General features: G+C 37.3%; 2 protein-coding genes across 2 annotated transcripts; one reads left to right on the top strand and one right to left on the bottom strand.

Annotated features, from left to right (window-relative positions):
• The first annotated feature begins 1,423 nt into the window (after positions 1 to 1,423).
• On the top strand, positions 1,424 to 3,157 carry LOC117316334 (cartilage acidic protein 1-like). Its single transcript, XM_033870875.1, has one exon. It carries the CDS (start codon positions 1,424 to 1,426, stop codon positions 3,155 to 3,157), a length of 1,734 nt encoding a protein of 577 aa, XP_033726766.1.
• Positions 3,158 to 3,710: 553 nt separating this feature from the next.
• LOC117316761 (protein FAM167A-like) lies at positions 3,711 to 13,661 on the bottom strand. Its single transcript, XM_033871528.1, has 2 exons — positions 12,934 to 13,661; positions 3,711 to 4,794 (listed from the first exon to the last, which is right to left on the bottom strand). The coding sequence occupies exons 1-2, from the start codon at positions 13,186 to 13,188 to the stop codon at positions 4,543 to 4,545; spliced, it is 507 nt and encodes a 168-aa protein (XP_033727419.1). The 5' UTR covers positions 13,189 to 13,661; the 3' UTR covers positions 3,711 to 4,542.
• Between the last annotated feature and the right edge of the window lie 214 nt (positions 13,662 to 13,875).

The raw sequence follows: 13,875 nt of genomic DNA on the forward strand, positions 1-13,875 counted from the left end.
GCATCCAGTGAACTTATTCTTTAATAATTTGATAATTTCAAAACATTCAGAGTTATCGTTTGTCATGTTTCAATAGCGTGCAAGATATTTGACACTGTTTGACAATACCCAGGGGAAGCAAATTATCATTCATTTATTTTCTATTATCACGTGACACCGTGTTAGTCAATGGTTATCCTTTTATAATAATCAATATGACATCAGACTTCATCCGTCGAAAACATAATGCTGACTTATAACAAACTCATCAGGCAGATTCTTTACCTTCTAGTCCATCAGATGATGCACTTTTCAAATCGTCCGTAGTCAATCCTCAGGCCGTCCGTCGATATATTTTAGGAGTGATGACCAATGACAGATCAAGGTCACATGCCAATCATCAGTGTACTATGTGGTTAATGGAATGTCTGGTATGTAAAGTATGACGTTATACACAGCCAAGTGTGAAGGTTAGACGAGGTCAAATAAACAGTCGATACGTTAAATTTATCATAAACAATTAAAGTGAAACCTGTTTATGACGGACATAATCTTGTAATCTTTTACTCTTCCGTGCACTTGTTTTTAAATATCTGCTACGTATAATTATTGTTGAGCTTGACCTTTTTTTCAAATACAAAGTTTGTTATGTTTTGTTTTTAAAATTCTGTTATTTTATTGTGAGCTCGATTTCCATTTCAAAATTGCTTGATTCATATCCGAAACGCATGCTTTGTATGTGCAACCGGTAATCGATGTAGAATCCATTTCCGAAAATATGTTACTTATATTAACAATCTCGTGATGTGTGTGTGACTTCAGTAAATTTAGCCTCTTGGATTCCTACAGATCATCAATGTCTATTCATAAATGACCTCTGTTACTATGATTTGTACAATATGTTCAATCGATCAGTGACGGAATTTGTCTTGACGTCACGATTGTTCGTCATCCTGATGATTTGGGGGAAAGGAACATATGTGGCTGGGCGGACCTTTTTCTCTGTTTTTAGCGACTACATCCGATTACCCATGATGCAAATTATATTGCACAATGACGTCACAAGATACAGCCATTGACCTATGTAACGGATATGTTTAGTACTCAGATAATTTACCTACATACATATATCTATCAACTTCATTTTTAGCTATGACACTGATCAATAGACGCACAGGGACTTGGAACAAATCCCAAACCCATGGTCCGTATATGTGTATAATACACACATAAGGATAGTGTCGTTGATTATTTGTGCCAAGTGCCTATGAATAGACGATATGTAAATACATACCGTACTATAAATACAACCGAGATCACGCTATCCAGATAAACTATGAACATCATTATAAGCTTTATCGTCTTATTACAAATATCATCGTCGTCCCATGGGATATTTGTGTCAAGGTCACGCGAACTTTTACATCAACTTGACGACAACTTAATGACGTACGGAGCAGCGGTCACTGACGTCACAGGAGATGGATATTTCGAAGTTGTCGTTGCGACATACAGTGGTTCGAATCTTATACTGTCTTACGACCACAAAATCCACGCGCTAAAGAACATTGCCGTGACTGGATCACCTCACGAGGCGGTGATGGATCCCGAGGGCCATGCAGTAGGCGTGGCCGCTTGTGACGTAGATGGTGATGGAAGGGAAGAAATTTACATCCTGAACTCAAACTCCGATATCAAAAAGCGGGAAAATCACGGCGACAAGTTATTCAAATATGTGGACAACAGATTCGTAGATCTGTTATCAAATTCCGTTAATTCATGGATTCGGGAAGTGGCGCATGTCGGCCATTCTGTGACATGTATTGATAGGAAAGGTACGGGTCTTTACGCATTTGCTGTGATGACCTCGATGCTAAACGGAACTGAACGTTTTTTACTCATTGAAATGGACAAATCACACCCGGATAATAATATCATTAGTGGTCCAATCGTCTTTAGAGACGTTGCCAAGGACGCCGGGATAGACATGGCAACGAGCGGTAGAGGCATAGCCATTGGTCCAATTTTAGGAACAGATGGACGATCAGATATTTTTGTTAATGTTGATGGCGATCAGAACAAAAATGGAGAAAACAAACTATTTATGAATATCGGAGAAGGCAAGTTCAGAAATGTAGCCCGACAGTTAGGCTTGACCGACGAAAACCAAAGGGGACGAGATGTTGTCCTTGGTGACATTAATCAAGATGGCCTGATGGATATCGTAGCAGGGAATTGGTTGGGTTCTCACAGATTATTTATCCAACAGGTAACATCTTATAGTCAAAATGTGAAATTTATCGACATGGCCACTTCAAAAATGCAAGATAGTTCTGCGTTATGCTCCTTAGCTATGGCGGACTTCGATAATGATGGCCATTCGGAAATACTCTTTAACAATGCTTTATATTACAAGCCGGGGCCAAACAGGCTATTTAGAGTCAACATTACGACGACAAGTGCAGAGAGGCAGGATTTGAATATCACAAAAATTGACATCGGAGAAGCCCTCGAGCCAAGAGCTTATAGTACCGGAAGTGTCGTCACGGATATCGACCGTGACGGTGTCCTTGACATTCTTATAACTCATGGTGAGTCTATCTCTCATAGTATGACAGCTTATTCGGCAAGGTCTAAAAAGCGAACAAGGGGCGACTTGGCATCAAATGGTTCAACAATAAATTCAAAAGTGATGTTATTAAATAATTATACACGAAATATGTTTGGTAATGAATCACTCAGTTTGCCCAGAAATGAAAATTTTTGGGTAAGAATAATTCCTAAAACTCGTTTCGAAGCACCTGCTCGTGGGGCGAAGGTCACTTTGGTGTTAGCTGGAGGTAAATGGATGACCCAAGTCATTGGTGTAGGGTCAGGATATCGTGGTCAGATGGAACCAGTGGCACATTTCGGTATCGGGAGAAAAACGGATGTGCTATTATTGGAGGTACAATGGCCTGATGGGAGGGTCTACCAGAAGACAATGGGTGTAGAAGATGTAAACAGAGTACACGATATACCTTGGTCCAGCCTGTACAAGGAAACGAGTATATTTCCGAGTAAAAACGTGGACAAAAATCTACGTAGACGAACCGGAAGTGCAGGACGTGTTAACACTAGTATTGGGTTTGTATTACTGGTGCATATATCTGTTGGTATAGTGCTATTTTATATGTAGATGCCACACAGCTTTCCTATTGTGAGCTTCAATTGAGCAAACCGGAATATAATGAGCTCACGGAGATACACCGGTAGAAAACATTTACGTTAGAGTTCACAACTATTGCAAATAAACAAAAAAACAACAACAACAGGTAAACAAATAGAAAAAAGAAACAAAAACTCGTGGAAACAATATTTGACTCATACCTTATCGGAACTAGGTTCGTCTGATGACCTATCACGTAATACGGCTGTGTAGAGTAATATGTACATTGATGTATTACCAGATAACTGGGTAACCTTCTATGCGGGCTCCATTGTAGATATTGGATGTGACTGATATGCGTTCATACCAGCATGAAAAATCTCTGTTTAACACACGTATTTACATTTGGAATTCATATTTTATTTTAATATTATTGCTTCATTGGAAAAAAAAATTCGGTGTCAACTTTCAGTTTGCTGGTTGTTTCAGTGACAATATGAAAGCGTTTAAAAGGAAGGTGGTGAAACTGTTATCGTAATGTTATATTCCACAGAGAGACGGTTATATACAAAGAGAAAATCAGTTGAACTATAAACACGTTTTAATGTCTTAGTCTGTTTTCTGAAATGGCGAAATAAGAATGGTAAGAAAAAAGAGTAGGAAACATCGGTATTTATTTTCTAAGGGCGTTTTACTCCTAATCCTGTACTCAAGAATCAACATAAATAGAAACCACGTGGAAGGCATTTTATTTAAGGATAAATCTGTCTTTTTGGATGTTTTTGTGGTCCATTCCACACAGCGATACCGTACTGAAATGTATACTTTGATAAAACAACCAGAAAGACGGCCTAAACCTTAATTATAATAACTGTCCATATTTTTAATATTAGCAACAAAGTTTTGCTCAATCAGACGTTGAAATACTAACAAAGGTTAAATTGAAATGTATCGTTTTGTTTTGAGGCTCCTGAGATAGCCACCTCATGTTGTACGGAATTCACACAAACTTATCAATAAACTAATGAACAAAAATAGTTCCATGAAATTAGATAGCTTCATTTGTTTCTTCCTCGAATGGTACCGAAATAGCTTACGTTATTTTCTTTGTCAACTCATTACCATGTGAAATAAAGACATTCCAAGCATTTGTACAATATTGTAACGCCGAAACTGTGCGCACACTTGTTAACATTACGTGACAAGATATAAAAAAAAAAAAATACTCTATCAAAGAAAGCGAAGACATGGACAAACGTATTATGAAAATAGAATGAAGAATGAAGGAATTGTTTGTTCTAAAATTACAAATGTTATGATATACATGTATATATTTGTCATATGTCATGATATGGGGAAATAAACAATTTAAATAAAACTCGAGTTATCTCCCGTTGCATGTAATCTTTACAGTATCATGAACATGAGAATCGTTTAGAGTTGATATTCATTCGCGTTACTCCTAGCTGCTGTAGGGCTTTGTTCCGCCTACGTACGGGCAAATCACACACATCCGGGACATCCTTCTCGTCGTTCATGTCTCTAAACACATCGTCCAGTAGGTCTTGATGATACATACACGACTGTTGAACTTTCATCTGGCGGATCTGCACGTAAATGTGAAGAAGCTGTTTCGAAAGTTCCTGGTTCTTTTCAGCAATTTCCTTCTGAAAATGGTTAAAAACGCAATATATGTAATGATTAAAGACATGATAACGTTAGCAAAATTAGTAATTAGTGATACGTCGGGTTGAAATAAGAATTATCAGGACTTACTACTCAAAGTAACTTTGGTTTATCTTGAGTAAAACTGCCGTATTAGTGTAAAGATTATAACTTTTACTATTTCGAAAAAATACCTAATTTCCAGAAAGTTTAATTTTGACGACCTCAACTTTATTAAAACGAAGCAATGCTCCTTTAACATTCCTTATTTTGGCCATGTTTCAAATCTACTACATTCTGTAGTTTCGTTATTACGGAAAATAAATAATTTCTCTTTTCCTGTATAAAATTTTAAAAAAATGAATGCAGTTCAGTATCTAATTTCCTGCCATTATGAAGTATTTTGATTCTTTATCCCGGACTAAATTTCGTTTTCCTAATAATGATTCATCAATCAGGACGATATTTAATATTTTCCATGAACGGATTCGTTATCCTGGCGTACATGTACATGTATCTATTTTTGTTCCATCGAATATGACAAATTTGATATTTCTAATTATGATTAAGTTAAGAGAAAAACTTTTCAACGTTACTAATACAAAATATCGATTTCAAACGTATAAACAAAATGTATTTCAATTGAATTACTCCTACTCCATCAGAAAAGTAACCAAAATGTCACTCACTTATAATCATTGCATGTCTCGTGTAATAAATGTCATATTTCCACCGAAGTCTTGGAAAATCGACCACAAACTCCATTTTATAAACCATGATTTTATTGTTTTAATAAAACTTCGATGTCTGACATGATTGCACAACGAATCACATTTTATTAAGGGCTTCAGCTCGTAATTATTTCTTAATTTGATATGTTTTATAATGGATATTACGATGAGTTATCAACGAAGAGACCGTATATGTTGATTCTTGTAACTTTGTGAGGGTGGTAATTGTGTTACCAGTGTAATGTTTGTAACGTTTGGAGGGTGGTAATAGTGTAATGTTTGTAACGTTTGGAGGGTGGTAATAGTGTAATGTTTGTAGCTATGTGAGGGTGGTAAAAGTGTAATGTTTGTAACGTTTGGAGAGTGGTAATAGTGTAAAGTATGTAACGTTTGGAGGGTGGTAATAGTGTAATGTATGTAACGTTTGGAGGGTGGTAATAGTGTACAGTATGTAACTGTTGCAGAGTGGTAATAGTGTAAAGTATGTAACGTTTGGAGGGTGGTAATAGTGTAATGTATGTAACGTTTGGAGGGTGGTTATAGTGTTTAATGTATGTAGCTATGTGAGGGTGGTAATAGTGTAAAGTATGTAACGTTTGGAGGGTGGTAATAGTGTAAATTATGTAACGTTTGGAGGGTGGTAATAGTGTAATGTTTGTAACGTTTGGAGGGTGGTAATAGTGTAAAGTATGTAACTTTTGGAGGGTGGTAATAGTGTAAAGTATGTAACATTTGGAGGGTGGTAATAGTGTAATGTTTGTAACGTTTGGAGGGTGGTAATAGTGTAATGTTTGTAACGTTTGGAGGGTGGTAATAGTGTAAAGTATGTAACGTTTGGAGGGTGGTAATAGTGTGAAGTATGTAACTTTTGGAGGTTGGTAATAGTGTAAAATATGTAACGTTTGGAGGGTGGTAATAGTGTGATGTTTGTAGCTATGTGAGGGTGGTAATAGTGTAATGTATGTAACGTTTGGAGGGTGGTAATAGTGTAATGTTTGTAACTTTTGGAGGGTGGTAATAGTGTCAGGTATGTAACGTTTGGAGGGTGGTAATAGTGTGAAGTATGTAACTTTTGGAGGTTGGTAATAGTGTAAATATGTAACGTTTGGAGGGTGGTAATAGTGTGATGTTTGTAGCTATGTGAGGGTGGTAATAGTGTAATGTATGTAACGTTTGGAGGGTGGTAATAGTGTAATGTTTGTAACTTTTGGAGGGTGGTAATAGTGTCAGGTATGTAACGTTTGGAGGGTGGTAATAGTGTAAAGTATGTAACTTTTGGAGGATGGTAATAGTGTCAAGTATGTAACTTTGTGAGGGTGGTAATTGTGTTACCAGTGTAATGTTTGTAACGTTTGGAGGGTGGTAATAATGTAATGTATGTAACGTTTGGAGGGTGGTAATAGTGTAAAGTATGTAACTGTTGGAGGGTGGTAATAGTGTCAAGTATGTAACTTTGTGAGGGTGGTAATTGTGTTACCAGTGTAATGTTTGTAACGTTTGGAGGGTGGTAATAGTGTAATATTTGTAACGTTTGGAGGGTGGTGATAGTGTAATGTTTGTAACGTTTGGAGGGTGGTAATAGCGTAAAGTATGTAACGTTTGGAGGGTGGTAATAGTGTCAAGTATGTAACTTTTGGAGGGTGGTAATAGTGTAATGTTTGTAACGTTTGGAGGGTGGTAATAGTGTAAAGTATGTAACGTTTGAAGGGTGGTAATAGTGTAAAGTATGTAACGTTTGGAGGATGGTAATAGTGTCAAGTATGTAACTTTGTGAGGGTGGTAATTGTGTTACCAGTGTAATGTTTGTAACGTTTGGAGGGTGGAAATAGTGTAATGTTTGTAACGTTTGGAGGGTGGTAATAGTGTGAAGTATGTAGCGTTTGGAGGGTGGTAATAGTGTAATGTTTGTAACTTTTGGAGGGTGGTAATAGTGTAATGTTTGGAGGGTGGTAATAGTGTAATGTATGTAACGTTTGGAGGGTGGTAATAGTGTAAAGTATGTAACTGTTGGAGGGTGGTAATAGTGTCAAGTATGTAACTTTGTGAGGGTGGTAATTGTGTTACCAGTGTAATGTTTGTAACGTTTGGAGGGTGGTAATAGTGTAATGTTTGTAACGTTTGGAGGGTGGTGATAGTGTAATGTTTGTAACGTTTGGAGGGTGGTAATAGTGTAAAGTATGTAACGTTTGGAGGGTGGTAATAGTGTCAAGTATGTAACTTTTGGAGGGTGGTAATAGTGTAATGTTTCTAACGTTTGGAGGGTGGTAATAGTGTAAAGTATGTAACGTTTGGAGGGTGATAATAGTGTCAAGTATGTAACTTTTGGAGGGTGGTAATAGTGTAATGTTTGTAACGTTTGGAGAGTGGTAATAGTGTAATGTTTGTAACGTTTGGAGGGTGGTAATAGTGTAAAGTATGTAACGTTTGGAGGGTGGTAATAGTGTCAAGTATGTAACTTTTGGAGGGTGGTAATAGTGTAATGTATGTAACGTTTAGAGGGTGGTAATAGTGTAAAGTATGTAACGTTTGGAGGATGGTAATAGTGTAATGTTTGTAACGTTTGGAGGGTGGTAATAGTGTAATGTTTGTAACGTTTGGAGGGTGGTAATAGTGTCACGTATGTAACGTTTGGAGGGTGGTAATAGTGTAAAGTATGTAACGTTTGGAGGATGGTAATAGTGTCAAGTATGTAACTTTGTGAGGGTGGTAATTGTGTTACCAGTGTAATGTTTGTAACGTTTGGAGGGTGGTAATAGTGTAATGTTTGTAACGTTTGGAGGGTGATAATAGTGTAAAGTATGTAGCGTTTGGAGGGTGGTAATAGTGTAATGTTTGTAACGTTTGGAGGGTGGTAATAGTGTAATGTTTGGAGGGTGGTAATAGTGCAATGTATGTAGCAATGTGAGGGTGGTTATAGTGTAATGTATGTAACGTTTGGATGGTGGTAATAGTGTAAAGTATGTAACGTTTGGATGGTGGTAATAGTGTAATGTATGTAGCTATGTGAGGGTGGTTACAGTGTAATGTATGTAGCTATGTGAGGGTGATAAAAGTGTAATGTATGTAGCTATGTGAGGGTGATAAAAGTGTAATGTATGTAGCTATGTTAGGGTGTTAATAGTGTAAAGTATGTAACGTTTGGAGGGTGGTAATAGTGTAATGTTTGTAACGTTTGGAGGGTGGTAACAGTGTAACGTATGTAACATTTTGAGGGTGGTAATAGTGTAAAGTTTGTAACTTTTGGAGGGTGGTAATAGGGTAAAATATGTAACTTTTGGAGGGTGGTAATAATGTAAAGTATGCAATGTTTAGAGGGTGGTAATAGTGTAAAGTATGTAACTTTTGGAGGGTGGTAATAGTGTAAAGTATGTAGCATTTGGAGGGTGGTAATAGTGTAAAGTATGTAACGTTTGGAGGGTGGTAATAGTGTAGAGTATGCAATGTTTAGAGGGTGGTAATAGGGTTAAATATGTAACTTTTGGAGGGTGGTAATAGTGTAAAATAGGTAGCTTTTGGAGGGTGGTAATAGTGTAAAGTATGCAATGTTTAGAGGGTGGTAATAGGGTAAAATATGTAACTTTTGGAGGGTGGTAATAGTGTAAAGTATGCAATGTTTAGAGGGTGGTAATAGTGTAAAGTATGTAACTTTTGGAGGGTGGTAATAGTGTAAAGTATGCAATGTTTGGAGGGTGGTTATAGTGTTTAATGTATGTAGCTATGTGAGGGTGGTAATAGTGTAAAGTATGTAACGTTTGGAGGGTGGTAATAGTGTAATGTTTGTAACGTTTGGAGGGTGGTAATAGTGTAAAGTATGTAACGTTTGGAGGGTGGTAATAGTGTAAAGTATGTAACGTTTGGAGGGTGGTAATAGTGTAATGTTTGTAACGTTTGGAGGGTGGTAATAGTGTAAAGTATGTAACGTTTGGAGGGTGGTAATAGTGTAAAGTAGGTAACTTTTGGAGGGTGGTAATAGTGTAAAGTATGTAACGTTTGGAGGGTGGTAATAGTGTAAAGTATGTAACTTTTGGAGGGTGGTAATAGTGTAAAGTATGTAACGTCTGGAGGGTGGTACATGTAATAGTGTAAAGTATGTAACTTTTGGAGGGTGGTAATAGTGTAAAGTATGTAACGTTTGGAGGGTGGTAATAGTGTAAAGTATGTAACTTTGGAGGGTGGTAATAGTGTAAAGTATGTAACGTTTGGAGGGTGGTAATAGTGTAAAGTATGTAACGTTTGGAGGGTGGTAATAGTGTAAAGTATGTAACGTTTGGAGGGTGGTAATAGTGTTAAGCATGTAACTTTTGGAGGGTGGTAATAGTGTAAAGTATGTAACGTTTGGAGGGTGGTAATAGTGTAAAGTATGTAACTTTTGGAGGGTGGTGAGGGTGGTAATAGTGTAAAGTATGTAACGTTTGGAGGGTGGTAATAGTGTAAAGTATGTAACGTTTGGACGGTGGTAATAGTGTAAAGTATGTAACGTTTGGACGGTGGTAATAGTGTAAAGTATGTAACGTTTGGAGGGTGGTAATAGTGTAAAGTATGTAACTTTTGGAGGGTGGTAATAGTGTAAAGTATGTAACGTTTGGAGGGTGGTAATAGTGTAAAGTAGGTAACTTTTGGAGGGGGGTAATAGTGTAAGGTATGTAACGTTTGGAGGGTGGTAATAGTGTAAAGTATGTAACTTTTGGAGGGTGGTAATAGTGTAAAGTATGTAACGTTTGGAGGGTGGTAATAGTGCAATGTATGTAACTATGTGAGGGTGGTTATAGTGTAAAGTATGTAACGTTTAGAGGGTGGTAATAGTGTAAAGTATGTAACGTTTGGAGAGTGGTTATAGTGTAATGTATGTAGCTATGTGGGGGTGGTAATATTGTAATGTATGTAACATTTGGAGGGTGGTAATAGTGCAATGTATGTAACTATGTGAGGGTGGTAATAGTGTAATGTATGTAACGTTTAGAGGGTGGTTACAGTGTAATGTATGTAACGTTTGGAGGGTGGTAATAGTGTAATGTATGTAAATATTGGAGGGTGGTAATAGTGTAAAGTATGTAACGTTTGGAGGGTAGTAATAGTGTAAAGTATGTAACTGTTGGAGGGTGGTAAAAGTGTAATGTATGTAACGTTTGGAGGGTGGTAATAGTGTAAAGTATGTAACGTTTGTAGGCTTGTAATAGTGTAATGTTTGTAACGTTTGTAGGGTTGTAATAGTATAATGTATGTAGCTATATATGTGAGGGTGGTAAAAGTGTAATGTATGTAACGTTTGGAGGGTGGTAATAGTGTAATGTATGTAACGTTTGTAGGGTTTTAATAGTATAATGTTTGTAGCTATGTGAGGGTGGTAAAAGTGTAATGTATGTAACGTTTGGAGGGTGGTAATAGTGTAATGTATGTAACGTTTGTAGGGTTGTAATAGTATAATGTTTGTAGCTATGTGAGGGTGGTAATAGTGTAATGTTTGTAACGTTTGGAGGGTGGTAATAGTGTAATGTTTGTAGATATGTGAGGGTGGTTATAGTGTAATGTATGTAGCTATGTGAGGGTGATAAAAGTGTAATGTATGTAACGTTTGGAGAATGGTAATAGTGTAATGTTTGTTACGTTTGGAGGGTGGTAATAGTGTAAAGTATGTAACGCTTGGAGGGTGGTAATAGTGTAATGTTTGTAACGTTTGGAGGGTGGTAATAGTGTAAAGTATGTAACGTTTGGAGGGTGGTAATAGTGTAATGTTTGGAGGGTGGTTATAGTGTAATGTTTGTAACGTTTTGAGGGTGGTAAAAGTGTAATGTATGTAGCTATGTGAGGGTGGTAATAGTGTAAAGTATGTAACGTTTGGAGGGTGGTAATAGTGTAATGTTTGTAACATTTGGAAGGTGGTAATAGTGTAAAGTATGTAACGTTTGGATGGTGGTAATAGTGCAATGTTTGGAGGGTGGTTATAGTGTAATGTTTGTAACGTTTTGAGGGTGGTAATAGTGTAATGTTTGTAGATATGTGAGGGTGGTTATAGTGTAATGTATGTAGCTATGTGAGGGTGATAAAAGTGTAATGTATGTAACGTTTGGAGAATGGTAATAGTGTAATGTTTGTAACGTTTGGAGGGTAGTAATAGTGTAAAGTATGTAACGTTTGGAGGGTGGTAATAGTGTAATGTTTGTAACGTTTGGAGGGTGGTAATAGTGTAAAGTATGTAACGTTTGGAGGGTGGTGATAGTGTAAAGTATGTAACATTTGGAGGGTGGTAATAGTGTAATGTATGTAACTTTTGGAAGGTGGTAATAGTGTAAAGTATGTAACGTTTGGAGGGTGGTGATAGTGTAAAGTTTGTAACATTTGGAGGGTGGTAATAGTGTAATGTTTGTAACATTTGGAAGGTGGTAATAGTGTAATGTATGTAACGTTTGGAGGGTGGTAATAGTGTAAAGTATGTAACGTTTGGAGGGTGGTAAGAGTGTAATGTATGTAGCTATGTGAGGGTGGTAATAGTGTAAAGTATGTAACGTTTGGAGGGTGGTAATAGTGTAATGTTTGTAACATTTGGAAGGTGGTAATAGTGTAAAGTATGTAACGTTTGGATGGTGGTAATAGTGCAATGTTTGGAGGGTGGTTATAGTGTAATGTTTGTAACGTTTTGAGGGTGGTAATAGTGTAAAGTATGTAACGTTTGGAGGGTGGTAATAGTGTAATGTTTGTAACGTTTGGAGGGTGGTAATAGTGTAAAGTATGTAACTTTTGGAGGGTGGTAATAGTGTAATGTATGTAACGTTTGGAGGGTGGTAATAGTGTAATGTATGTAACGTTTGGAAGGTGATTAAAGTGTAATGTTTGTAACGTTTTGAGGGTGGTAATAGTGTAATGTATTTAACATAAAGAGGGTGGTAGTGTAATGTATTTAACTTTTTGAGCATAGTTGTAGTGTAAAGGATGTAACCTTTGGAGGGTCTTTTGGGAAAAAGATTGATGCCAATCACTCTGAAGTCATGCAGCATGCCCTCCAAGTGTTGATTAATGAGGTTATCACCATCTACAACAATTAAGGAGACCCGCCCAAAAATGACATTGCCTGTTGACTGTCCAGCGATTAAGCTCAAGCTACTTCAAAGGAACCCGCCTAAAATGACTTAACTGTTGACGTTCAATGAGGTAGCCACAAGCTACTATAAAGTTAACCGCCTCAAAGTAACCTACCCTGTGGACCGTTAAGTAAGGTAGCCACGAACTACTACAAGATGACACCTCAAAATGACTTTAGCAGTTTTTCTGTTTAGACCCTTTCTGTGAACACTGTGTGGTAGTGTCCCTATCGTTTTAGGAAGGAACGGTCCTTGTTATATAAAGCGTGTCTTAATCATGTATAGTGATTATTTTGTTAACACATGTATTACTGATTAATTATTTATCACCTACCCTTGATTCCTGAACATATTTAAGTTTTTCAGACATATTCATCTGCTGGATGATACGGTCCTGTTCGGAATTCCCTTCCTGTGCCTTACATTCCGTAAGGTCACAAAGCATGGTTCCACTGGATATTTTCCGATATCCTCGTCGCGTTGCCATGTACTGTCTTCCCGACGACTTCCGACTTAAATCCGGAAGTGGATCAAGCTTCAAGCGTTTGGTTATATCTATCAAATCAAGCAAATAGTTTTGTTCATGCATAATGTCCAATTTCTCAGTAGATTTCCTTAGAAAATACTCGACGAAAACAAAACTATCATTAGTCCAGTTAAAATGTCCGAAGGATGTCTAGGCGAGGATGGGGAAGGCCGGGATCAGGAAATGACATTCTGATAGACACATCCTAATGAATGTGTGTACACGCGTGTAGTGTTCACGTGCTGTGTTTATCCATAGTGTTGCGTATCCGGTTATACACATTAGATTACAGTACTTAAAACATTCACAATATAGTCCCCATCAAGGTCAAACATGATGTTGTCGGGACCGCGATAGCTCGGTCGGCTAGAACTAAGCACCATTTGTCAGTATAATGTGACTGGGTAGGGTGTCCTGCTGGGTGTCTTCGGCAGTATGCTTCAGTGAGGTAGCACTATAAAGTCGTCATCAATTCTGCGGTTTTACAAGGGGACAAAACACGAACATTACACAGCCTCCCACACTACACACATTTATCACACGCATACATGTAGAGGGGGGTCATCTTAAATAACCTTAGCTGTTGATAGGACGTTAACAAACACAAAACCAAACCAAACACAGGGGTGGCCGTACTTACATAGCTGTTGATAGGACTTAAACAATAATTTATAAACAACAGAACATTTTCAGAAAAAAACAAAGCCGATTATTTTTTTCCATATCATTTGTTATTAATGTCTACAATCA

This window comes from Pecten maximus, chromosome 18, assembly GCF_902652985.1.
Source record: "Pecten maximus chromosome 18, xPecMax1.1, whole genome shotgun sequence".
Lineage (NCBI taxonomy): Eukaryota > Metazoa > Mollusca > Bivalvia > Pectinida > Pectinidae > Pecten > Pecten maximus.